We start from the raw sequence: 27,455 nt of genomic DNA on the forward strand, positions 1-27,455 counted from the left end.
CGGTAGAAGGGGATTGGAGGATGGGCCCATTGCTGTGGGGTCTCTTCCAACTATGGATTTAAGCAGGGTCTGGGTTTGAATGCAATGTTCATTTCCCTTACCTGTTCACCCCCCAAAGAACAGCGTCTGAAGCTGCGGTAGTTGCAATGTTAAACGTGTTTGCCTTAGCTTTATTTAACTCAATATTCGGGGATGCTGTTCAGGACACTGAGGATCTTTGGAAACCTTTATGAGTTTGGTGAGCCATGCCTAATCATTCCTTAGAAATCATAGAATCATGAATCGTAGATTGGAATGGAGACCCACTAGGCCATCCAGTCCACCCCATTCTGCCATGAAGGAAATCCAAATCAAAGACTCCCTGGACAGATGGCCATCCACCTCTGTTTAAAGAAGACCTCCAAGGAAGGGACAGACTACTACACTCGTGAGGTAGTGCATTCCACTGTCGAATACCCTTACTGTCAGGACGTTCCTCCTAATGTTGAGGTGGAATCTCTTTCCTGTAGTGCATCCATTGTTTCCGGGTTCTGTTCTCTGGAGCAGCAGAAAACAATACTTGCTCCCTCCTCAATATGAACATCCTTTCAAATATTTAAACAGGGCTACATATCACCTCTTAAACCTTCTTTCTCTCCAGGCTAAACACTCCCAGCTCCCTAAGTCGTTCTCATAGGGAATGGTTTCCAGACCTCACCATTTTTGTCGCCCTCCTTTGGGACCCTCCAGTTCTACATACTTTCTTTGAATTGTGGCGCCCAGAAACTGGACACAATATCTAGGTGGGGCCTGACCAGAGCAGAATACAGTGGCACTATTTACTTCTCTTGATCTAGACAATATACTTATAATGATGCAGCCTAAAACTTCATTGGCCTTTTAGCTGCCGCATCACACTGTCACTCATGTTCAACTTGTAGTCTACTTGGATCCTAGATCCCTTGTTAACGAGTCAGTTTCATTCAGGCCAGGTGTTACACCCATCCTATATCTGCTGCAGTTTATTTTTCTGCCCCTCAAGTGCACATACCTTACATTGTCTCTGTCGGTTGAACTTTCATTTTGTTAGCTTTGGCCCAAGCTTTCTAGTCTATTGGCAGCGTCCATTTTGAATTTGAATCCTCGTCATTGGAGTGAAATGTAGTATTTACCTGCCTAATTTGGTGGTAATCGGGTTCAAAAATATTGATAAGTATGGCTACCCAATTGTCTGTCATCAAGGTCATGTGATTAAAGATGTTGGAATAACACTGGAGCCCGAGGACAGAGCCCCGTGTGGGGAACCACACTGGTTCACTTCTTCTCTCCAGGATGATAAATGGAGGCCAGTTGATTGAGCACCCTTCTGGGGTTATGGCCGAGTCAACACCAGCTTACAAATGCCATGCCTAACAGTTCTTGTCTAGCCTACATTTTACCAGCTTATTTTTGCAAGTTATGTTCAGTGGGAACTAGGTCGTTCAAGGGCCTTACTGAAATCAAAGATTATAGATATATCCCACGTCATTCCCTTATACATACAAGCTGGTAACTGTAATTATCAAAGGAAAGAGATTAGGTTTTGTCTGGCAGATGACTTGTTTCTTGAAACCCGATGTTGACTTTTTTTGATATATGGCATTGCCTTCTAGATGTTGGCAACAGACTCTCTGTTTTAATGATCTGCTCCAGAATCTTTCCTAGTACTGATGTACTACTGGGAGTTGTGATCCAAGAACAACCCTTGCTCTGGATGTAGGGTGTGTTTCCAAACATTTCATGCCATCCACACTAACACAGGAATAGGTTCTAGTGTTCTCAGAGATGTACTTGATCTTTGCACCTCTTGCTTGTTATTCCCAGGGCTGTGGATAAATGCGAAGTGTTGGTGAAAGAGGTATATGCCAACATGGGGCTGGAGTATCGGGAGACCGACTCGGAGGAGGATGACCCCTCTTCCAGACCCATGGAAGTCATAGAGATCCCCGACGAAGACGATGACGACGTCATGAGCATCGATTCGGGTCAGGTGCCTCACTGTTGTGGAGCCATAGTTTGTTCTAGCCCAGTGTTGCATGTTCTGGCCTCAAAACAACAATAGCAACATTTATATCCCACCTCTCTGTGCAACACAACCGGGGCGGCTTATGCATTGAAACAATACAGTCCCGTCCAAGTATCCCACCCCCCTTAAAATACAATTAAACATGTAACTTAAGGGTACATTTGTCATGTTTACCCCTAATGCTTGCGTTTTGTTTTGTTTCTTTAATTGTAGGTGACACAAGTAGCAAGGCTGCAAAGGATCAATCTCTGGTGAGTTTGTGGAGATGGGAAGCAGGGAGAGGTGGAGAATTGGGAATTAACACATTTAATTTGGCCATTTCAACATGTCTTTCTTTGTTTCAATTCATCCCAGTTATGGCTGATGGTAGGAATTGTGACCATGTCGGTCGAAGTCTCTGATGAAGCCTCACAAAGCCATTGTGAGCTTGATGCTCAGAGCGCCGGGTTCGCATCCTGGCTTTGTTAAAATTTTCTCACCCCGCAAAATGCATATATCTTTTTAGAGCTGCTAAGTAATGTCACTGCGTCTCTCCGCAGCTTCGAGAGGCCATGGCGGCCATGAGGAAGTCGGCTCAGGATGTCCAGAAGTTCATGGATGCGGTCAACAAGAAGTCAGGCAGCCTAGATCCTCAGAGAAGTAGGTTGGCTTCAGTTTGTGCATTAAATTTAGAGTTAGAGTAATGGCTTAGGAAGGCCCCAAAACACCATTGCAGCATGTGCTCCATCCCTTTATAGTCCCCAAGGGTCTAATGTGCCCATTTAGCCTTCCGCAGTTTCCCACTGTTGCTGTAGTGTGAGATAGCCTCTTTGGAGGAACAACTCCTTTAGGCCTCACTGTATTTCCCTTCCCATTTCAGTTCCCGGCTGTGAACTGATGCAAGATGGCGACCTGTCAGTGGGGGACCGTGTGCTGGGCAAGAAGCGGACCAAGACATGGCACAAGGGCACCCTGATAGCCATCCAGACTGTGGGTGAGTGTGCTAGGTTTTTCCATGCGCTGTTTTGTAAAGGCAACAGGTGGGTCCTCTTTGCGTCTCGTGATGAGTGCGTACTGAAACCAGCCTTTGGGCTACAAATATTTCAGCTGAAGAAACTAAAACAAACAAACAAACAAACAGTGGGATACGTGTAAGGACATAGATGCAATGATGCACTTCATCGCTTTGCGTTGGGCAAACAGGGCAATCTCTGCACCAGAGGATAAATGGATGTAAATCAGACATTAGGAATGGGAATGCACAAAAACCAGTTGCAGAACACTTCAGTTGTAGCCACTCACCTCATTTGACACGCAGAGGAGATTGTGAAGGACTGCAACCATTTTGGAGGAGGGTTTTCCACACTGGGATGTGTCACCATTGAAAGGTCCTGTCCCTTGTAGTCTCCTGCTTTGTTCAATGAAAAATGTTGCCTTGTGGCCCTTCTGGAGGGAGGGCATGCCATGAAATGGGGATGCCACCACTCAATAGGCCCTCTCTCTTCTGCCCCACATTTTCCAAGGAGGGCAGCTAGAGAAGGTTATGACTGACTTGTAACCCTTTCTCTTGGCCACCCCTCCGTTTCCAGGTCCTGGGAAGAAGTACAAAGTGAAGTTTGACAACAAAGGGAAAAGTTTGCTTTCGGGAAACCACATCGCATACGACTCCCACCCACCGATCGATAAGCTTCACGTCGGGAGCCGAGTGGTGGCCAAGTACAAGGACGGGAACCAAGTCTGGTTGTATGCTGGCATCGTAGCAGAGACGCCAAATGTCAAGAACAAGATGAGGTCAGGAGAGAAACTGCTGCACATCTTAAAACACACAACTCCCCCCCTCCCAATTCCTTTCCTGCAAACAACAATAAACTCATAGAGACTATATCAGGATGGCATATCTTTAGTTACCATTCCCATACCAAAGCGAGATCAATATTATCTATGCTGAATAAAATAAGCAAGATATTTCTGTTTAAGAAAAGGGATGCTTTTTTAAGAGAGGGGATTGTTGTTATATAATACCAACGTTGTTCCAGTCGCAGACTACCAAAAAAGCCCCCCAAAACAAACCAGCAATGTCAAGACAGCCACTTAAAATGGAGGATTTAAAAAACAACAACCTTGTAACCTGTTCAAAAGGTGATTGGGTCACTTTGAAGGTATGCTGTTTAAACGATGCATGCATCCTAAGATTCCGGAAGCTGCGCTCTAGTCCTTAGGATTGGATTGTGGCTTTGGCGTGGCTTCCAGACTCTTAGGATGCATACAACATTTAAACAGCATATCTCCAAAGTGACCCAAAGCAGCTTTATTTTGGCCTGTCTGTATGGGGCCTAAGTTGACTTCTTCCGTATAGTTAGCTGCATAAAAGGTAGTTGGGGAATCCTGAAACCCTTTTGTGGGCCACACGCAGACCATGTTCTAATGTTTTGGAGGATGCCAACTGGGTTTCACCCGTGCTTTCTTTATCCTGCCCAGGTTTCTCATCTTCTTTGATGATGGCTATGCCTCCTACGTGATCCAGCCTGAGCTCTACCTGATCTGCAGACCCTGTGAGTGTCCCTTGGCTTATTCCTTCCTGTGTCATTATGGTGTTGCATGGATCGGGTTGGGGATTTATAGTTAGCCGCTTCCTGTTTAGCTCTGACCAAGAGAGGAAGGTTCCTTTAGCCAAGTCAGACCCCTTAGCCTCTCTAGCTAAATATTGTCTATACCAAGGGTGGGTAACACCCTCAGGACTCAATGTTTTCTTAGTAATTTTTTGTTTGCTCCAGAATGCCCATACATGATGGTCTGTAGGGGTTGTGGGGCATTTCTACCAAGTTCGGAGGTTACCCTCAGAGGTTAAAAAAAATTGTTTGCTGAAAGACTATGATTCTGGAGACCATGGTTTCAATCCCGCTTAGCCATGGAAACCTACTCCAGGTGACTGTGGGCAAGTCACACTTTTAACCTCAGAAAACCCCATGATAGATTTGCCTTAGGGTTACTGTAAATCGGAAAGAACTTGAAGGCATACAGTAAAAGCAGACTGAAGAGTTATGCAATTTCTTTTTAGTCTTTGAGAATAATTGGTACATTTTCTAATCAGTAAAGAAATCCTGGGAGGACATCGAAGACATCTCATGTCGGGATTTTATTGAGGAGTACATCACGGCCTACCCCAACCGCCCGATGGTTTTGCTGAAGAGCGGTCAACAGATCAAAACGGAGTGGGAAGGGACCTGGTGGAAGTCTCGCGTGGAGGAAGTGGACGGAAGCTTGGTCAAGATCCTCTTCCTGGTAGGAGCGGCTCAGGTATTTCTCGTCTCTTCTCCTAGTTTGGGATTCCCTGTGGGACGGAATACGCACGGTCCCTTTTGACACGCTTGGATCTGTTCATCCGCCCGATCCACGTCTTCCCCATGACGTGCGCTTGGTTGTGCTGGATGCCTGGCGTGTCACGGTGGATTTCCAGAGAGTGTGCTTGTGTGCCTCCTATAAAAGAGGAGGGAGTACAGCACCAGGCAGTCCAACATGGGCAAGCCTATCCGTTTTATACATGATGGTTACTCCTTGTTCTACTCATTAGCTATGGTATTTTCTTTCTCTCTGCTGGACAGGATGACAAACGCTGTGAGTGGATCTACCGGGGCTCCACCCGCCTGGAGCCCATGTTCAGCATGAAAACCTCCACCGCATCCACTCTGGAAAAAAAGCAAGGAGGGCAAATGAGGACCCGTCCCAATGTTGGTAAGCTTTAGACATCCATATTGGTGCCTGATCCCAAAACAGTTGCTGTTGGGTCAGGAGGAAGTAGAGAATGGAAGAGAGGGAGAGAGACCCAGGACAAGCTTTTTGGCTGAGTGGAAACTCTATATGTATCTTTGCAGTTCATGTACTATCATAACTTCCTCTCTTTGTCTCCTGCCAGGGGCTGTGCGGAGCAAAGGACCCGTGGTCCAGTACACCCATGACTTAACAGTGGCCAGCCCACAGCAGTTCAAACCTGTGGAGCAGCCCCAAATGCTCCCTATGACCTCCCAGTCGGTTTCTCCCCAGTTCGTGGAAGTGGAGTAAGTCATTAGGGGATAGTGTTGCGCTAGACAGACCTCCAACCCCAGAGGGGAGTGTACTGCCAGAGTTGTTATGGCTTGCTTTACATCCTCTACTCCCATATTAGAGCAATCCTTTCACACCCTCCAATCCCTTTGCTTCAACATCTTTGTCCCTTGCAAGCTCAGTAACCAATTTCTTTCTTCCTTTTCCCACAGTAGCCCTGAGAGCCAGCTGGCTCAGGCCAAGAAACAACAAGTAGCTAAGAAGAGCACTTCCTTCTTGCGTCCCGGCTCGGTGGGATCGGGGCCATCCTCACCGCCTTCCCCAGGTGTGACCGAAACGCCTCTCACTGGAAGGACAGGGCTGACCCAGCAGTTCCGGTGAGTTTTGGGGCCACTCTAAACAGCCACAATAGGAATGTTGAGAGAAGGTCTGCTTGGCTCTCTTTTCGGATGATGGGTTGCCAGACAGAAAGGAAATGCCTTAAACAATTAAAAATGTCAGAATGAAATCGCTCTAGTTGGGACTGCTGTAGCACCATTGCAGAAAGTGATGCGCCATCCCATTTGGAGACTAAACTTGTACGCCTCATTGTAAAGCATCACTCAACCATTTTTTGGTAATGTTTATCGGCACATCTTCACAAATTGCATCAGAATTTATTGTATTTCACAGGACCTACTGTGTCGGCTAGTTGTGGTTTCCCATGTTGGTGGGCTCTCCTTGTTCACTGTCTCCATCTCTTTCTGTGGCAGGTTCTCAGGCACCCAGCCCTCTGGAAGTGTTCAGTCCTTCCATGGCATGATGGACCGTGTGCCCAACGAAGCCGCCTACCGGGCCCCCACAGAGAAGCTCTTCTACCTTCCCCACGTCTGCAGCTACACCTGCCTCTCCCGCGTCCGCCCTTTCCGCTCCGACCAATACCGCAGCAAGAACCCTCTCCTCATCCCACTCCTCTATGACTTCCGCCGCATGAATGCCCGCCGCCGCATCAACCGTAAGACTGGCTTCCACGTCATCTACAAGTCCCCTTGCGGCCTCTGCCTGCGGAGCATGGCCGAGATTGAGCGGTACATCTTTGAGACAGATTGCGACTTCCTCTTCCTGGAGATGTTCTGCTTGGACCCCTACGTCATGGTGGACCGCAAATTCCAGCCTTACAAGCCCTTCTACTACATCATGGACATCACCAAGGGCAAGGAGGATGTCCCGCTGTCGTGTGTCAATGAGATTGACAACACCCCACCCCCCCAAGTGGCCTATAGCAAGGAGCGCATCCCCGGCAAAGGGGTCTACATCAACACCAGCTGGGAATTCTTGGTGGGCTGCGACTGTGAAGATGGATGCCGGAACAAGTGAGCGCATGTGGGCCTGTTCGTTCCTGTGGAGAATCACTAGGGGGATGTACACAGAACAACAGAAATCTGTTGGTAACACAATACAAATACCAATACATTACAGTACAGTATAGTTGCACATATGAAAATATGAAACACAGACTCCATATAGATAAATAGTTCAAAATCCAATATGGAGTTTAATGATGGAAAATGTATTCTATTGATATTTATCTATACAGTTGGTTTTCCATATCCATGGATTCTGCATCCACCAGTTTAACCATCTATGGCTTGAAAATGTTCCAAAAAGCAAACCTTGATTTTGCCCTAATATATGAGGGACAGCATTTTACTACACCGTGGGACGTGAGCATCCACGTATTTTGGTATCCATAGCAGGTGCTGGAACCAAACTGCAGCAGATACCAAGGACCCACTGTATTATATTACTAATAGGAGGGCCTAAGTACCTTAAAGGTGCCAGATCCCATCTCATCTTGGAAGCTAAGCAGGGTCAGCTTTGGTTAGGACTTGGATGGAAGACTGCCATCGAATACCAGGGGTTATAGGTTCTATATCAGAGGAAGAATGTGGAAAAACCACCTCTGAGGATTCCCAATGAAACTCATAAATCGACTTGCGACTTGAAGGCACATGCACACAACCATTACCAATAGCCTTCCATTCTTTTCTGTCCTTTATGTGTTTCTCACTATTATTTACTGTTACATTGACACTTTTTTGGAATATCTGGAACATCATATAATTCCCACCTCTGTTTCAGCACGTATAAGAGAAAGGGACATATGTTCTTTGGGTTGGGTCTCCTTCCTCTTTTCCGCCAGGCCAGATTTAGGTTTTTGGATGCTCCGAAGAGACAAAGATCAGGCGGCCACCTGGCTTTGGTGGGTCAGCCATTGATTGACACCTCCTTTTGTCTTTCCCCCTAACTCCATGTTGTGTTTTCTTTTGAAGATCCAAATGTGCTTGCCACCAGCTCACCATCCAAGCCACAGCCTGCACCCCAGGTGCCCAGATCAACCCAAACGCTGGATACCAAAACAAGAGGTTGGAAGAATGCCTACCAACCGGGTAAGACAGGCTTGTGTATATATAGATACATATATATATATATATATTTTAAGTTACTTGCCTGAAGCCAAACATGGGGTCAGAAATCATCACTAGCTGACCTCAGTATATGTGTGTATAATTCTAGGATTTGTAGTTTTGTGAGAGATTTAGCCTTCTCTTAGTGAGCTCTGGTGCCACAACAAGACTACAAATCCAGCGAAGCTCATCCAGAAGAAATGGAGATTTGCCCATCTCTGATATAAGAAGAAAGCAGACTCTCTGAGCCTGAGGAGGCATTAGGGTTTTGACAGCCTACAAGTCTCTTCTCCTTTTCTTTCTCCCACCCAACGGTTGTCTTGTCTCACTTCTGCCGCCGCAACAGGGTTTACGAATGCAACAAGCGTTGCAAATGCAACCCCAACATGTGCACGAACCGCTTAGTCCAGCATGGGCTCCAGGTGCGGCTGCAGCTCTTCAAGACGCAGAACAAAGGCTGGGGTATCCGCTGCTTGGACGACATTGCTAAGGGCTCCTTTGTCTGTATCTACGCAGGTAAGGTGTCTGCTTTCTCTGTTCCCCCACAAACTCCAAAACAAGATTTGGAAGTCAGAGCTCACAGTTAGGTCTGACCAGGTCTGATCCCAACCCAGTGCCCTTTCATACTTGATGTCATACTTCTGAGCCAGATTCAAATCCAACGCAGTGTCCTTTGTATTTTGAAGCAGTGTCCAGTCCTAACCCACTTTGCTCTCATCCTTGCACGGCATTATTATGAGCTGCAGCAATTTTGTATATCCAAGCAGGGTTCAGTGCCAGTTCTTACAAGCCATCATGCTCTCATATTTCAACCCAGGGAAACCCCAACCCTTATGACTCTTCTCCTTGTCAACCTTCAGGGAAAATCCTGACGGACGATTTCGCTGACAAAGAGGGCCTGGAGATGGGCGATGAGTACTTTGCCAACTTGGACCACATTGAGAGTGTGGAGAACTCCAAGGAGGGCTACGAGAGTGAAGCCAAATGCTCTTCGGATAGCAGCGGGGTCAATCTGAAGGACGACGAGGACGAGAACACTGGCTCAGAAGACCAAGAGGAATCCAACGAGGATAGTTCAGACGATAACTTCTGCAAAGACGAGGACTTCAGCACCAGTTCGGTCTGGCGTAGCTATGCCACCCGACGCCAAACACGGGGCCAACGCGAGAACGGTCTCTCAGAGACGGCCTCCAAGGACTCAGGCCTTGCCCGGCAGGTCAGCAGCGAGGAGCCGGCACCTTGCAAACCTCCGATCTCCGAAGAGACCTCTAAAAATAAGGTGGCATCCTGGTTGAGCTCCAACACCATGTCGGATGGGTTCCAGGACGGCGATAGCCGGCCCTCGTTCCGGCTGCCAGAAACAGGGGCACCATCCAAAGCCGAAACCACAGAAAGCGAGAAGACTGGGACTTTGGGTTTCCCTGGGAAGGAGGCGTCTGGCTTGGAGGGAGCAATGACGGGGAAGAAGAAAGAGGTACGGTTTTCTGTGAGGAAAGGCGTTTTGGCTTTGAGTAACCCCAACTCTGGTGCCTTTTATAGATGGCAAACCGAAACTCCCATCTTCCTGGGTCCATCACTTCCCCTTGTCCTGATTCCCCAGGCATACATGGAGCTCTCATCTTTGTCACGCTGGATTTTGGAAAATGGTGCAACTCTGGTTTCTTGAAGGCCGCACCATGCAATACGATAGGGGATGGTATGCAAACAAGTCTCCCTTCTCGAATGTTGCGCTTGTCAGTCCTTCTGACGGGGGGTTTCGTGGATGGCTAGAACTGACCCAAGCTATTTCACTGCCTGAGGCAGAGTGGCAAGCAGTGCCCACATCTGGCCTCCAAATCGAGGTGTGTCATATCCCAAACCAACCAGGTTATTTTGACAGAAGGGGCAGAAATACTTTCCCTATGTTATCTTTTCCCATCTCTAGCGGTACAAATAAATATTGCTACTCATTCATAATACCTTACGTCTGGTGGCCCAAAATGTCTAATGACAGGGCTGGCGTCATACATGGTTATCTGTCAGTTCAGTCCCCACATTTATGGCTGGGAACGGGAGAAGTGAAGAAAGGATGGGAACAGAAATGGGGGGGGGGGGAGGACTGTCATGTTCAATGATATAGGTGTATTTTTCTTATTGTAGGAATCCGAAGATCACAGCAAATCTGCACAGTAAGTCTTCTTTCTCTTTTTAACCCCGCCTTTGTTTGAGAAACTCAAGCCCAGTTTATCCCACAGATGGAATCAAATGGGATTTGCTGTTCTTGACATTGCATTGTATTGTGGCATCAAATGTGGGGACCTTCTAGATGCCCTCATGGTTCTTGTGCAAGACTTTATTGGCCATATGTACCCACCAGACACAACCACCTTTGTTTAACTGCTGCCACCACAAAAACTATATGTCTAAACTTAAACTTTCCAATATTTCTCAGAGGTACACAGTACCAAAATGATATATTAAAGTTGAACATGACATCAAAGATTATCTAAGGCTCCATACAGACAGGCCAAAATAAAGCTGCTTCAGGTCACTTTGGAGGTATGCTGTTTAAATGATGCATGTGTCCTAAGAGTCTGGAAGCCATGCAGAAGCCACACTCCAGTCCTTTGGCTTTGGCACAGCTTCCGGACTCTTAATACGCATGCATCATTTAAACAGCATACCTCCAAAGTGACCTGAAGCAGCTTTATTTTGGCCTGTCTGTATGGGGCCTAAGATACCTAAATTCTAATTCTCAGTAACTCTGACACACAACTCTTACTCATGACCTAACTCTGACTTGGAAACTAACTAATTTCTCTCTCTAACCCCGATTAACTCTCCTAACATCTCAAATTCCTTTCTTCTTGATCAGGGAGCATTCAAATATGTTCATTTCTGCTGGGCTCAGCAAGAACAACTTAGCCAGTAGAGTCTACAAATGTGGGTCTCTCTGTGTCTTTCTTTGTCTAAATCTGAGAAAGCAGTCCAGTTCATCGCAAAGAAACCATATCTGGCAAAGATCACAAAGTCAATTTAAGATACCCATGCTGTTGATAATTCCAAGATTCTGTTATTAAAGGTTTTGAGAGGTTTCTGCCAGCTCTTTTGTTTGGAAACTTCCCTTCTGTTTTTCCATAGTTGTTCAGGCTTGCTGGCGTTTTCTGACCGAGTGGCGCATGGGTAACTGTGAAGTGTGGGCGGCTGGGAAAACAACCACACTGCTAACTTGGTTTTCCGTTTGCCTTTCGTTTTCTCAGAGGGGGCAACTCAAGCAGGGTTTATGGCTACAACCCCAACCCCTCAATCCCTGAAGGGGTTCGGCGCCCGCTCACCAAAACAGCCTTGCATCAGAACCGAAGGCAGTTGGATTCTCAGCAAGGAGCTAAAGACGTGAGTATCTTGAATGGTTTTTTGGTAGCCACAGCCCCCAAAGCCCTGTTCCTCACCTACTTGCTACAGAACCCAATGAAACCAGTTTTAAGGTACAGGGAGGTCTGGCGGCTTGCAAAGCACTGGGCTGTTTGCTAGTAAAAGAGAAGGTGCAATGGATTATCCTTTTTTCTTGCAGGATATACTTATGCTTTCGAGTAGCACCGACAGTGACGGGGACAACGGGCGAGGGACCGCGGGGCAGGCGCAAGGCAACACCAACGACAGCGACGACATCCAGACCATTTCTTCCGGCTCGGAAGAGGAGCCAACGGCAGAAGAGAAGAAGAACTCCTTTTCCAGACTAGGTGAACTTGCCAGCCATGATTGAACCAGGGTTTCCCCTGAAATGTATTCGAATCTAGAGCTCAGGATATAGCCCAGTGATTCCAAACGTCGGCCCTCCAGGTATGTATGTATTTTGGAATTCAGCTCCCAGAAGCCTCAGCCAGCTTGGCCAACGGTCATGAACTCTGGGAGCTGAAGTCCAAAACATCTGGAAGGATAAAGTTTGGGAACCATTAGCTGGATCTGTTCAACATAGGCCTGGGCAACCGTGTGGGGCCAGGGGCCAATTCCCTACAATTATAAGCAGTAATCTGGTTCAACTGCATTTTCACTTTTGCATTAAGTTTGGCATATGTATTTTAGTGGCACCAGGCCTTTGAGAACCAGTGTGGCATAGCAGTTTGAGCATTGGATAGTGACTATAGAGACCAGGGTTCAAATCCCTGCTTGGCCATGAAACCCATTGGGTCAGCCTCAGAGGATGGCCGTTGGGAACGACTTGAAGACACACAACACACACGCACTGGGCCTTTGAGTGGTTGCAAGCCGCCGTGAGTCTCATGCGGAGAGAAAAGGGAGATATAAAATAGTCAGCTGTCCATCAAACCTGCATCTGCTCACCTGCCTTGTCTGTTTGGCAGGACCAGTGAAAAGGCAAGTGGCCGTTAAGTCCACCCGGGGGTTTGCCTTGAAGTCCACACACGGCATTGCCATCAAGTCAACCAATCTGGCTTCTGGGGAGACTGCTCTGGTCCGCAGGAACACGCGGCAGTTCTACGACGGCGAGGAGTCCTGCTACATCATCGACGCCAAGCTGGAAGGCAATCTGGGCCGCTACCTCAACGTAAGTGTCCTCATTTAGGTGACCAGACAAATGGTGGAGGGAGTTATTGGGAATGTAGTAGGATGCTCACATTGGGAACCAGAAAGGAGATGCAATGAACTGTTATGTTTAGTGTGCCAGGAAGCCATTGCCTCAGCCATGACTTGTCGATGTTGTTGGTTGCTGCGCATGTGTTTTTTGCTGCTTTAAAAACATTGCCGTCTGCCTTCCGTTTCTCTTTTTCACGGTTGCCTTTCCAGCATAGCTGTAGTCCGAACCTTTTCGTCCAGAACGTCTTTGTGGACACTCACGATCTTCGTTTCCCTTGGGTGGCCTTCTTTGCCAGCAAGTAAGCATTGTCTCAAAGGGGGGGGGGAGCCCCATTTTGGGAGTGGCAGTCCTGTCTTTAATTCTGTTTTCCCCACCACAAACTGCGCCTGGAAATTTAGAGAGAGAGAAGTCTTGTAGGGCCATCAGATAACCTAGACTCAAGCCTCTAGAGCTTTGCGAATGATAACCAGCACTTTGAATTGAGCATGGAAAGAGTCCAAGAGGCAGTGGGGCTGTTGTAACAAGGGAGTAAATGGCTCCAGGTTATTTGAAGGACCATATCCATTCTATTTTCCATCACCTTCTCAGGCTTATTTGGTAGGAGAAGGGGACTTGTCGCTGGTTGTTCCCAGATTTTGGAACTTCCTCCCTGGAGAGGCCAGGTCCCTTGCTCTCCTTCCATTGTCCAGTTAAAACATCTTTGTGCCATCATAAAACTGACTGGGCTGGACTTTTAATGATGTGTATGTATTCTCTTAATGAAGTTTAATTCAAAGATACAGCTGTGTTAGTCTGTCAAATCAGTATGTAAGATCTTGCAGCACCTTTGAGCTACAGAAAGAAGTGGCAACATGAGCGTTCGTAGACGACATGCATCTGAGGAAGTAGACTTAAGTCTACGAAAGCTCATGCTGGCAGATTTCTTTCAGTTAGTCTCAAAGGTGCTGCAAGATCTCTTTACAACATTAGGAGGAACTTCCTGACAGTAATCAAGTTGTATGCTTTTAACTCCATCAGTTGTGCTTACTTGGAAGGCTTTGAATCGTTTTCAACCTGCGCTGTTTTTAAAGGTGTCGCCGGCCACCTTGAGTCTCGTTGTTGAGAGAAAGGGGGGAAATGAAACGAATGAACGAACCCTCCGATTTCTTTGCAGGAGGATCCGCGCAGGTACGGAGCTCACTTGGGACTACAATTACGAAGTCGGTAGCGTGGAAGGCAAGGAGCTTCTCTGCTGCTGCGGAGCCATCGAGTGTCGCGGCCGCTTGCTGTAAAGTGGCGGATTTCGGAGGACGGGCAGCTTTTGGACACTCCACATCTCCATTTGGCATTTTTGTTTGTTCCCAATTGTCTCAGTTTCGTGTTGACAGTTCCCGTTGTGTTTCCGAAGGATTCTTCCTTCATTTCCTTCCACTGTTGTATAGCAATAAAATGTTCCCAGTTGGGTCTAGATGAAAACTCGCCGTTTTCTGTCCCAACGCCATAACGCCGCCGTTTATTCCTGCGAAAGTGGCGAGGAAGGGGTTGGCGGAAGGACGTTCGTCCCGTAACCTCTGGTAATGAAACGCACCACACCTCTCTTTAAACAGAAGTTTCATTAGTTTTATTTAGCTTTTAATATATTTTAATTTTTTAAAAAAACACATTTTGGTCTGAAGGTAATGCTAATGGTCCTTTTGTTTTATTACTTTCCATCTTAAAACCCTCCCTCCCAAAACCCAGGGCTTGGCTGGAAACAAAACACGACAGAACGTTCCTCCATTTAGAGTCAATTTTCCATGCATTTTCTCAACCTTTGGACCTCTTTTACTTTTGCAACAACAGAAATTTCTCCTGCTCTGGTCCTCAAAAAATCCTATCTAATAAATTAAAGGGGGAAGGAAAAGAATACATCCACATTGTTCTGTTTACCTTTTGTGAGAGAAACCCAAGTTAACTATACAGAGAATTTGGTGTTTTATATTTAATCGGGTGAGAAAAGGGGGGTTAGGCGAAGGGGGGAAAGTGTGGAGTAGGAAAAAAGTCTTACAGCCCCAGAGGAAAACAAAAAGTGGGATGCAGCGGAAAAGCTCAATATAGAAGGAAAAAACTGTGCCGTACAGGAATATAACCCACTTTCTGCCACCGTCGGATCCCATGGGCATCCTTGACCTACTGGATTTGTTTGCTGTAGCCACCAACCTTGACAAAAAAATATATCCATATATATATATATATATATGTATGCACCCCACAGGGGAGCAGTTGTACCTGATCTTTTCTGAACACTATATTGTGTAAAAATGTAAAAAAAGACCCAAACAAAACCCCACACCAACGGCCCCAAACTTTCCGTGTACTGTGTGTATCGGCTTCCATTCAACCCATCGCTTTCCTTGCTCAGATACTTGTATAAATCCCAAACAGAACCACTGTGGGGTAAGGCATTGAGCGAGATTTAAAATGAAAAATGCTCTTTTGTGAAGGGTTTGTCTCAGGGGGGAAAGTGAGAAAAGTACCTAGGAACGTATAGGAGCGAGACCCCTAATTTGTCGCGGCTAAGAATACATCTTTGCCAGCAAAACCTATGGCTTCCGCAAGATTCGGAATATTTGGCATTTTCAAGTGACTGCAAAGCAGAGCCTAAAACGTGTCATTTTACGTCTCGGCTTTGCGTTTTATCTCCCCGAACCGGAAGCGTTAAGGGAGATAAAACAAAGATTAGGTACATTGCCTCCGAATATGTCCATCCCTCAAAATGTGGAAATTGGAGACGGGGCAAGGCTTCCTCACAATCATTTTCCTTTTGCAAACTTGAGAAAATCCTGGCACCGAGGAACGTTTGAGAGCAAAGCCAAACCCGGCTCTCGGACACGCATTTAATTCAAAGGCCTTTGGCACGGGAAGGAAGAAGCCTGTTGACTTGAAGGCAGACATGTTCTCTCACCAAAGTGTCCTTCAAATAGACTTTTCTCTTCTTAAAGTGTATCGGCGAGGGAAGAACCCACTGTCATTTTTTAACCGTCTCCCTTCCTACAGCTTCTTAGGTATTCGTCGATTTGGCAGGTTTAAAGTGGACGAGGAAAAGAAAGGCAGATAGATGTCCAACGTTAGTTTTAAGGCAATTTGGTAAGGAAGAAATGAGGAAAGAGGCAAAAAGAAGAAGGCAAACTTCTGGCAAAGAAAGGAAGAACGGGGAGAAGGAAAATGGGATCGCCGTCTTTCCACGATCAGAGCTCCTCTTAGAAGAAGACGCCTCTTAAGGACCAGTTGTTCCATTGTATGTACAATTGTTCTAAGATGGCCGCCCATTTCTGGACCCATCTTGAAGCCGGCGGCGCTTTCAACTTCGCCAGCGATCGAGACGGAAAAGGAGAAGGATCCCTCGTTTGCGGGACGGGATTTCAAAAATGTTCTCGTGGAAAGGTTTTTTCGGAGGGGGGGATTCTTTTCATTTTGGTTTCGGCCACAAAATCTCGCTTGCGGGTCTCGCGACAGACAACAGGTGAGCCGGAACCGGAGAAGGATGGGTACGCCTCCCTCGCCCCCCAAAAAACATAAATGAAGAAGAAGAAGGATCATTCGGTTTTCCGGTGGTTATTGTTCAAGATGGGGTGGCCGTTGGTAAGCGGGCCATTTTTGGTGGCCGCGGAGTTGGTAGGACCCGCGACGGCTTTGTCTTCTTCCTCGTCGGAGTTGTCCGTCTCGTCTCGGTCGCTGCGCTCATCTTCCACCACCTGGAAGGAGGATCCAGACACACCAAGAATGTATTTCTATTTATTTCTTTTATTTATATACCTTCCTTTTATTTATAAAAAGCAGCGCTTCAAAACACTGTAAAGTGAATTCTGAATATCTTTATTGGCTCAATTTGTAGCCTGCATTTCTGCTAAACGGTGCTTGATATACTTGATATTCCAAATCTTAACAAGCCCAACTTGCTTAAGATTTGTATGCCTAGCTTCCTTTTATCTTCTTTCCCCCTTTCGTTTCTTCCTCCTCCAGTTTCCTTTTCTCTTTCTTTCCTTCTTTCTGTCTCCATTTACCCTCTTAATTCCATTTATTGCCCTTCCATTCCTTTGCTATTCTTCCTCCCTTCACAGCTTCTTCCTCCTTTCCACTTTCTCATTCTCTTACCTTCTTTCTACCGACTTTCTCTCTTTACCAACACTCCTAACCTCGTCTATAACATACCCTTCCTTTTCTTCTTTTCTTCCATTCCTCCTCTTTGCTTTTTCATTTACCAGCCAAAATATCCTTACATTAATTATTTTAACAGCAATCATTAACTTTAGTGACATTTTAAAGCTTCATCATCCTTTACTTCTTTTCCTAGAGTCCTGGTTGCCATTACTGTCATTTCTCTCTTTGTGTATCTTAAATTTTTATACTCTACTCTTATTGTATCTATAAGGAGTAGCTATAACGAAAGATAATAATAATAATAATAATAATAATAATAATAATAATAATAATAATAATAATAAATTGCAAGCTTGCCTTTCCAGTTATGAACTTCTGGGCCATGCGGATAATGAGAAACGCCCAAAAGATGTGGAGGCACTGAAGGATCATCATCATGAGGTTGAAGAAGTAGTAGCCAAAGAAAGCCGGGTAGAAGTCCAACGGGTAAACTATGGTGCAATGCAAGATCCTGGCAGAATGAGAAGAGAAATCAAGATTATTGTTGACTCCATTGGATATCGTTTTTAAAGCAAGGACCAGCGGTCCTCAACCCTTTCCGTCTCCTGATGTTTCGGACTCCAGCGTTGGCCCAAGAGAGTATATCCAGACTCGTTTATAAGAGAAAGTCCCAGATTTGGCGCCTAAAATGGAATCCTTGGAGACAATTAATTTGTATCTGGCCTTTCCAACTCCCAGTTGTTGGATTGGGGGATGCTGGGAGTTTCGGTCGATAATAATAATAATAATAATAATACCCCGCCTCTCCAATTGGATCAAGGCGGCTTACAACATTAAAACAGCACTAAAATACATTAAAATACCAAATAACGATGCATCAATCAATCATTCGGTGGTGCACATGATTTCCACGGCACCATTTTAAAAGGAGAAATCTTTGGTAGCCAGCGCTATTATTATTATTATTAATTATTATTATATAAATATATTACATAGGGCTGGAAAACTAGGTTTTAAGATGGCGTCCTAGTTCAATATTACGCATCCGATACGAGATCTTTTTGCGCCATCGTTTTCATTTTTACAAGCGCAAACCCCTATGTGCCACCAAGTTGCCGTTTTTAACGCCTTCACGTTTTAAAGGATTTCTTCTCAAACCCAAAACGAAGATGCATAAAATTCTCACCAGAAAGGAAGGATGATCAGCCGGGTGAAGATAAAGACCACCGCGAAGACGATAAAAATGTTGTTGCAAGTGTTCTTCCATCCGGCGTAATTGAACATCTTTGCCGACTGCGCATACGGAAAGCAAGAATAGGAAGAAAGCTTTATTCGCATGCAGTCCTGGATATATGTATATAAGTGGATCAGCAATTCTGGTCCTTTCCTGATGTGTTGGATGACAGGTCCCATCATCCCCAGCTAGCAATGGATAACAAAGTCCTGCAACAGCCCTCCTCTTTGGGGGGGAAAAAACATGCAAAGACATCCCAGGACTCTACAGGACTTTACAATAACATAGTATAATACAATCTAGATGCAAGAGCTTATTATTTATATTGGATTGTCGTTCCACATATTGCAATATAAATATTGTGTAGATCTCTTAACTATATTTAATTGTTCCACATATTGCAATATAAACATTGCACAGATCTCTTAATATGTAGATGCAATAGCTTCTTATTTATATTTGTCATCCATTGCAATATAAATATTGCGTACATCTCTTAATATGTAGATGCAATAGCTCATTATTATATTTGTCATTTCACGTATTGCAATATAAATATTGTGTATATCTCTTAATATGTATATTAAGAAATATGTTGTTATAAGTAAACATAACAATTTTTATGCAGCTTCTTGTGTGCATTTTATGTAACGATTGTGTTTTAACTGTGTTGTGAGAAATAAAATTATTTTATTGTACTGGGAGGAAGGCAGGATATAAATAAACATAATAATAATAATGTTTATTTATATATTATGTTTATTTATATATTACGTTTATATACATGTGTGTGTATATATATATATATACATATATACACACACATATATAAATATATTTGTATACACACACACACACATATATATATATACGCACATGTGTATAGATATATATGTATATATATACACGCATGCGCGCGTGTGTGTGTATATACATATACACATACACAGTTGGCCCTTTGTTTTCGCAGGAGATCCGTTCTGGATCCCCCTGTGAAAATGGAGGCTTGCGCATATCCAAGCCCCATAGATTTGAATGGCGCACAAGCCCGCTCCTTTGGAAACAATGGAGGACGCGCCTCTGTTAGTATTCCCAGATCTGTGGTTAGGAGGGATGACTATTATTATTATTATTATTATTATTATTATTATTATTATTGAAGATTATGAATTCTGGACAAGGAAAACTCGTCCCGTGCAACGCATTTGGAGATAATGTCCCCCCAAATCAAAACCCTTTGCTCTTTGGACAAGCACATCTCCCTCTGTCCATGTTAGCCTTCCCGATCCAGCTGTTGTAAAGGCGCACTACAACTCCCAGCGGTCCGTTCCTTCACCTCCAGCAAGTAGTCCGAAGAGTCGTGCAAGGCTAGAATGAGGGTCCCGGCCCGAATGTAGTTCGTGAACCAGGAGAAGCTGATCAAGATGATGGTGGCCACATGATGGATGATTTGCTCCTTGAAGTCCTACGCAAAAAAAGGAGACAACATGGAAGAAATGAATTTATTATTATTATTAGGAAGGTGGCTGTAGTTTACGCCTCTCGCCATCATCGGGAAAGCGGAAGAAAAATTGGTCACCGGAGGCGTCCCGAGTGGTGCGACGAGCGTTCATTTCGTTTTGCGCATATATAGATATATATATACACACACACAAACACATTCAGCTCTTAATTTCTGGATTTAATTCAGATCATAGATAGAAAAGTGTGGTGTTTTCAAGGGATAAATTTGGGGTTTTTGAAGGCAACTCTGGTTTACCTCAGAGTTTCCCGCCAAAACCAACGGCTTACCTAAGTAAGCAAAAATGTTAGTTTAATTCTTCAGTTCCTCTGTAATTAAATTAAAACCTTCCTCTCCCCCTGTCTTCTCATCATTTTCCCCCACTGACTTCGCCAACTACTTCATTACTAAAGTTGCTACTATTCGATCTGAAATAGTTCCTCCCGACTTGCCCCTTATCACTAACCTCCTGGTACCTTCTACTAATAAACTCTCTGAGTTTCCCCGTTTCTCTGGATGAACTCTCTACGCTGCTTAATTCTTCCAAACCTACTACCTGCTCTCTTGATCCTGTTCCCTCCCGTCTCCTAATCTCTATAGCCCCTTCTCTTCTGCCCTCGCTCCTCTATATCTTTCATCTCTCTCCCCAGGGCTCTGTCTTGGGTCTCCTTCCGTTCTCTCTATTCACACTGTCCCTAGGTAAACTCATCAGTTCTTTTGGTTTCTCCTATCATCTGTACGCTGACAACACTCAGCTGTATCTCTCCACCCCTGACCTTTCTCCAAGGTTTGAACACCAAGTTTCTTCTTGTCTGACTGCCATCTCTCAGTGGATGCGGCTTTGGCACTTGAAGCTCAACATGACTAAGACTGAGCTTCTCGTCTTTCCGCCTAAACCCCACCCTTCATTACTCTTTTTCTGTTTCTGTTGATGACACTTCTATTCAACCGGTTCATCAAGCCCACAGTCTTGGCTTCATTTTTGACTCTTCTCTGTCTTTTATTCCCCAGATCCAAGGCCTGTAGATTCTTTCTCCACAACATTGCCAAGATCCGTCCATTCCTCTCAATCTCTACTGCCAAGACTCTGGACCATGCCCTAGTGGTTTCGCGACTAGATTATCGTAATCTCCATCTAACAGGGGTTCCTCTTTCACACCTCCATCCTTTAATCTCTGTCCAGGATTCAGCTGCCCGTATTGTCACATCCGCTCGCTGCTTTGACCATGTTTCTCCTCTTTTATTCTCCCTTCATTGGCTCCCCTTCCCCTTCCGCATCCGGTACAAGATTTTGTTACTGACTTTCAAAGCCCTCCATGGATTGGCCCCTCCTTACTTATCTGACCTTCTTTCTCCTTACATTCCTACTCGCACCATCCGCTCTTGTAGTCAAGGTCTCCTGTCACAGTGTAGGACTACCACTGCCCCCTCCCGAATTCGTCCCTTCTCGCTTGCTGCCCCTTACTCCTGGAACCTTCTTCCCCCACATGCACACCTCATCACTTCTCTACCCAGTTTCAAAACTGAATTAAAGACTATATTGTTTAGAGAAGCATTCCCAGAGGCTAGCTCCTCTCTGACCCAGGATGCCTCCTTTTAACCATTAATTAAGAAGCCAAGCCCTTCCTCCAGTCAATCTGCCTTGGTCCAGGCTTCAGGGTGGAGAACTGCTGGACCTGATCCCATTCCCCACCACCACTCCCTTCTCTTTTTGTGTCGTGTCTTCTTACATTGTAAGCCTGAGGGCAGGGAACCGTCTGACTAAAAAATTTATGTACAGAGCTGTGTAAATTTACAGTGATTTATAAATAAAGGTTAATAATAATAATCATAAATGATTATTTTCTACAGTTCTTTTACAGTTAATTACATGCCATTAAAAAAAAAGAGGCAAATCTGGAACCAAAGGCGTGGCTGCCATTTTGTTTTGCGGGCAGCGAGGCGAAAAGAGGAAAGCTGCGCCTTCTGCTCAGCAATACGCTTCTAGCAAAAGAAATGTTTGCCATACTGGGAAGAAATGTCAACGAATGTGGGACTTTGGGGTCTTCCTCGCTAAGACTGCTATACTGTCTTTAGTCTTTAGTAGCCAAGACTAGTCTTGAGTCTTTAGTAGCTAAGACTTGAGTCTTTAGTAGCCAAGACTAGTCTTGAGTCTTTAGTCACTAAGACTAGTCTTGAATCTTTAGTAGCTAAGACTAGGCTTGAGTCTTTAGTCGCTAAGACTAGTCTTGAGTCTTTAATCACTAAGACTAGTCTTGAGTCTTCAGTCATTAAGACTAGTCTTGAATCTTTAGTAGCTAAGACTAGGCTTGAGTCTTTAGTCGCTAAGACTACTTTAGTAGCTAAGGCTAGTCTTTACTCTTTAGTAGCCAAGGCTAGTCTTTAGTTTTTAGTAGCTAAGACTTGTCTTTAGTAGCTAAGACTACTAAAATGTGATAAATCTGAAAGCTGCCGCGCTTGGGTCTTTGGGTTTCGAATGGACAGTTTCTCAAAGAGAGGGATGGCCTCCAAAAACTAGGACACATCTCTTTATCTTTCTTTATCCTTTATTTTTATCCTTGCCCATCATTTGCTACTTTGGAAATTTTGGAAAAACGTCAACGAGGTGATGATGATGATGATGATGATGATAATAATAATAATAATAATAATAATAATAATAATAATAATAATATTCAGCTCCATTTATTGGAACAGTCCACAACTGACGTTCAGGAAAAACAGCTCAGGACCCATTCAAACTTGAAGCGCACAGAAGGAGATGCACTCCGGTTGGAAGAATAAAAGAGACCTACGTCAAGAGGATTGCAAACCAAGGTAAAACAACTCTGAATATTGGGGTAAAAAGAAGAAATCCTGCCTCTCTGACATTGCACACACAACCTCCGTTGTGCATTCTTTCTATAGTTTTGAGTCCATCGTGAGTAAGAACAAACCACACAGTTTTGCATTCAGAAAAATTACCAAACCAACGTCCTTTATTTGCTCATATTTTTCCGGATGCAAAATGGCGGTTTGCGTCTTCTTACCCGCAGTGGGAACAAGCCGGCTCCAAACTATACTTTGACAAAGCTGGCTTGTCGCTCTAAAGATAGTTGGGCTAAGCCATGGTTTCAGGTTCAGATGTCGCAGGAGATGATGGTTTATTCGATCACAAAGACTCTGGTCACAGTTGTACCAAAGAAACACTGGGTTTGATGGAAGACTCCAAATATTAGAAGTGGAGTTTTGGACCTGCTGCCCATGTGCTGTGTTTGAAAAACTCACTCCATGTGCCATACACACACACACACACACACACACACATATATATACAGGGGGTCCTTGTTATTTGCTGGGGTTTGCTTCTAGGACCCTCCATGGATAACAAAATCCATGGATGCTCAAGTCCCATTCAATCCAATGGCATAACAAAAAGGTGTCTCTTATATAAAATGCTCCTTAAACACTCATTGGAGAAAAGGCAAGTTGGAAATATAACGAGGCTAATATTCCTATGGCACAGTGGTTTGAGTTGGGCTATGACTCGAGACCCGGGTTCGAGTCCTAGCTCAGCTACGGAAACCCATCGGATGACCAAGTCGCACTGTCTTAGTGTCAGAGGATGGCCATGGCAAACCATGGCAAACCCCCTCTGAACAAACCTCATGATAGATTAACCTTAGGATTGTCATATATCGGAGACGCACGATGACGATGAGCCATGGATGCGTTCCAAAACCAGTTCGCTCACCTTTCGCTTGACGTCGGAGGCGATGCTGAACAAGAGGGACCAGTAAAAGGAGAGTTCGATCATGTAATACCAGTACTGGGAAGGCAGCATGGTCTGGAGAAGGAAGCCAAACAGTAATAATAACAACAGTCACAACAGCAGCAACGACAAATAGTCCAATTCTATGTGATACAATATTCGGAAACGACACTTTAAATAAACTTTGCCCGTGGTGTTTATTGAATGCAATGGCCTTTGCCCCACATAACTCCATTGCGGTTGTGGGATGCGATCACACATTGCTTATGGAACGCTCCGCTATAAGTCGGCCTCATGGATAAGTCAAGGGCAGGTTTTGGGGACCAAAATTAGGGATTCTTGATCTGACCCGTGGATGAATCGAGGATAAAACATAGAGTCCATGCTTCCAGGACAGATTGGCGACTCCGGTTTTTGGGGTCCATTTTTTAACTACAATTTCTAGCCATATACATGAGTCCATGCAGCAATGGCATTTGCCCCAGCATCTTAATATGCTCACATTTGCCCCATGATCATGTTTGCAGAACACAATCCCATTATTTGATGCGCCACGTTTATGGAACGTATTGCATTTGCCCCATTGCGGCTGTGGAACATGACCATGCTTTGCTCACTAAATGTCATCCCATGCGACCCTACAGTCCTCATAGATATATACTCACATTTACATATGTTACATATTTAAAACTGATTGATTAAAATTGACCATAAGCACATATTTACAGAATGCAATTGACCCCTCGTTCTTATGGAAACAATTGCATTTGCCCCATCGTGCTTCCAGGACAGAAACACTTTTGGACATCTGTGCCCCATTGCAGTTGTGGATCATTATCACACTTCACTCGTGAAACGCAATCTCATTTCCCCAAGGTCTTTTGGGAACATCATCGCATTACGTTTCATAACCACAATGGGGCAACCATGATAAGTATGAAGGGGCAAACACAACCATGGTCCATAAGGGTAATGATGGCGATGGTGATGATTTGATATTATATCACAGTGATTCGGCTTGCGGACCTTGGAAGACCCAATATTGAAGTCCCTATAGATTTCAATGGGAGCTGTGCTCCTTTGCAGACATGCGTCTTGGGCGCGCGTCCCATTGTGCCACCCTCCGTTCACCGCATGCGCATTTCCGACGTACGTGGACTCCAAGTCCCCAAAACAAAGGGGCGGCCGCAATTCCCCTTTGCGGTGGCTTCCTAACCCCACAAATCTATGGGTACAAATGTACTCACCTGGACAGGATAGCCTTCCCAAACTTTCCGGAGATCGTAAAACCAAGGTTTCTGCAAAAGAATTTGGACGCAGAGACGGCGCAGGTTAGCGAAGAACGACAAAGGAGCAGACGCCGTTTCAAAATGTTAAAAATTCACCCCATTTTTTCCAAATGAATTAATTAAAACGTGGAAGGAAAAGAAGGGTACTTACATCCACTATAACAACCATGCCAGCAATGAAAGCAACAAGGTAAAAGGTGAATCTCCAACTAGAAAAAGGAAGCACAAAGTATTGGGTGTGTTGTTGTTGTGGTTGTTGTAGCGTCACGCTCGCTCTTGTTCAAATTTATTCCAGTCAGATTATTATTATTATTATTATTATTATTATTATACTTTATTTGTTGTATTGATGGGGCGTTGCTATATTTAATCCTAAAATTGCAAAACCTCATGCTGCAACGCAATGCAGCAGTGTATCTATCCTTTGGCGCATTATGCTCCGGTTTAGCAAAATCCCATTATTTTCCCTTACAAATACTCAGCTTTCTGGGGGTTGTGAACCATGCTCTCCATGTTCAGAAGCGTTTCCCCTTAAATTTTGCTGCCCTCCATCCTGATATTTGTTATAATAAAAAGCCACCCTTGGAAATTGGCATCGCTATATAAATAAAGCTTAATAATAATAATAATAATAATAATAATAACATAATAAAAGGGATTTGCTATTAATATATGATTTTAAAATGGACCAAGATCCGGATAAGACATTCTTACAGCCACTTTAGTGACATTTCCAGTTCCCAAATGCATTATTATTAGTAGTAGTATTAATATTTACAATGCTGTCTAAATTTACAGTGCTATATTATTATTAATAATATATTAATAAGAATAATAATATATTAATATAACATATTAATAATAATATATTAATAATAATTATAGAATCATATAATTCTATGATTATTATAATTATTAAAATTACAGTGCTATATTATTATGAATAATAATATATTAATAAGAATATTAATATTATATTAACAATATAATATATTACTAATATATTATTAGTAATAATAATAGAATCATAGAATTCTATGATTATTATTATTAAATTTATAATTACAACATAATAAATGCATCCTTAGATATACTTTTAAACCTTAAAAACAATCCCAAAGCTGGACAGTGGGCCAAAATGGGAAGAAACAGCTTCTTGGACGCTAGATGCTGACCATCTGCCTACGGACGTTGGTGGACCGGTCCATAAGTGTCCCGCAATACGACGGCGCACTGTGCGGCGAAGGTGCCTCCCAACTTACCTGGCTTCCCGAAATTTCTTGAGCAAACTGGGCCGGTCTTGGTTGCGCCGGCGCCGGAACCAACGCTCCACCTGCCGGGCGGTGCATCCACTTTTCTTCGACAGGGCCTCAATGTCGGCCTGCGATGGGAGCAGAAGAGAATCAGAGATCACTCCGAGCGAAATGGAAATTTGGAAACCGACCTTGCAAACCACAGCGCGCCTGCGTTATACGCGGGGGCACTATACATGGCTTTGAGCATACATGCAAAGCCGCATGGGAACACGTGGGGCACAAGGGTCAGTGTGCACACACCACCACATGCACGAGCCCCATTCACTGTACATTGGAAGGTATGTTTTGCAAATTGCGGCTCCTTTTACCTGTTTGGGGTGTTTGCAGGAAGAAATGTAAAATCTTTCTAGGACTGGATTCGGAGTCGCTTTTAACCGGACTTTCTCCTTGACGTTCAAAAGGCCGGCTAGCGGAGTGGCCACGTACCTGGAGCGCCAAACGGGAGCCAAAAGAGGAAAGAAAACAAAGAGAACGAGAAAGAAAGAGAGAGAGAGAGAGAGAGAGAGAGAGAGGCAGACAGGGTTATTTTGCAATTCAGAGTAATACAGAATTTTCCAGCATTTATGATCTCCTTTTCCAAATTGACCAGATCTTAAATTTGACCTAGGCTTCTCTGCCCAGAAATGGACTTAATGGCCAAGTTCAGTGCCAGAAAAAAAAGTACGCATAAATGTGGAGCATGTGCGGAGTACCACTCTCTCAGCAGACATCACAGCGCCGATAACAACCTACAACAAGCGTTGCGCCGTTGCACCGTGCCTTCGAGTCGTTTCTGGCTTATGGCGACCCTATCATGGGCCTTTCTTGGCAAGGTTTGTTCAGAGTGCGGCTTGCCCAAGGGTCACCCCATTGGATTCGCATGGCTGAGTGGGATTCAAACCTGGGTTTCCAGAGTCGTTGTCCAACACTCAAACCACTACACCATAATGATGATTTGTTATTGTTGTTGCTGTCGCGTGCCTCCAAGTCATTGCCTACTTATGGAGATGCTACGGCAAATCTATCATGGGTTTTTCTTGGCACGGTTTGTTCGGAGGAAGTTTGCCATTGCCTTCCCTTGAGGCTGAGAGAGTGTGACTTGCCCAAGGGTCACCCATTGACTAGTAGTACCAATAATAATAATAATAATAATAATAATAATAATAATAATAATAATAATAA

The 27,455-nt window shown here is 44.5% G+C and overlaps 2 protein-coding genes across 3 annotated transcripts in view; one reads left to right on the plus strand and one right to left on the minus strand.

The window, feature by feature from the left end:
* The first annotated feature begins 1,742 nt into the window (after positions 1-1,742).
* On the plus strand, positions 1,743-14,539 carry SETDB1 (SET domain bifurcated histone lysine methyltransferase 1). Of its 2 annotated transcripts, none has more exons than XM_042441118.1 (20): positions 1,743-2,003; positions 2,258-2,295; positions 2,584-2,683; positions 2,904-3,017; positions 3,613-3,814; positions 4,502-4,575; positions 5,115-5,320; positions 5,626-5,755; positions 5,937-6,078; positions 6,277-6,441; positions 6,817-7,416; positions 8,377-8,493; positions 8,858-9,027; positions 9,372-9,985; positions 10,651-10,679; positions 11,751-11,883; positions 12,062-12,230; positions 12,852-13,054; positions 13,294-13,382; positions 14,238-14,539. In XM_042441118.1, the coding sequence occupies exons 1-20, from the start codon at positions 1,889-1,891 to the stop codon at positions 14,353-14,355; spliced, it is 3,528 nt and encodes a 1,175-aa protein (XP_042297052.1). In that variant the 5' UTR covers positions 1,743-1,888; the 3' UTR covers positions 14,356-14,539. The 2 variants fall into 2 exon arrangements, with proteins under 2 accessions (XP_042297052.1, XP_042297054.1); XM_042441120.1 differs by having other exon boundaries at positions 5,115-5,305.
* A 122-nt stretch (positions 14,540-14,661) lies between these two features.
* Positions 14,662-27,455, minus strand: part of CERS2 (ceramide synthase 2) — a 33,383-nt gene continuing 20,589 nt past the window's right edge. The window contains exons 3-11 of the mRNA XM_042441151.1: positions 26,603-26,720; positions 26,241-26,359; positions 25,130-25,187; positions 24,937-24,987; positions 23,672-23,764; positions 19,774-19,902; positions 18,390-18,496; positions 17,561-17,714; positions 14,662-16,797 (exon numbers count right to left, since the gene is read on the minus strand). Coding sequence (XP_042297085.1) covers positions 16,639-16,797; positions 17,561-17,714; positions 18,390-18,496; positions 19,774-19,902; positions 23,672-23,764; positions 24,937-24,987; positions 25,130-25,187; positions 26,241-26,359; positions 26,603-26,720 — 988 coding nt within the window. The 3' untranslated portion in view covers positions 14,662-16,638. The remainder of the gene's footprint in view (positions 16,798-17,560; positions 17,715-18,389; positions 18,497-19,773; positions 19,903-23,671; positions 23,765-24,936; positions 24,988-25,129; positions 25,188-26,240; positions 26,360-26,602; positions 26,721-27,455) is intronic.

This window comes from Sceloporus undulatus, chromosome 9 (assembly GCF_019175285.1).
Source record: "Sceloporus undulatus isolate JIND9_A2432 ecotype Alabama chromosome 9, SceUnd_v1.1, whole genome shotgun sequence".
In the NCBI taxonomy this organism is placed as follows: Eukaryota; Metazoa; Chordata; class Lepidosauria; order Squamata; family Phrynosomatidae; genus Sceloporus; species Sceloporus undulatus.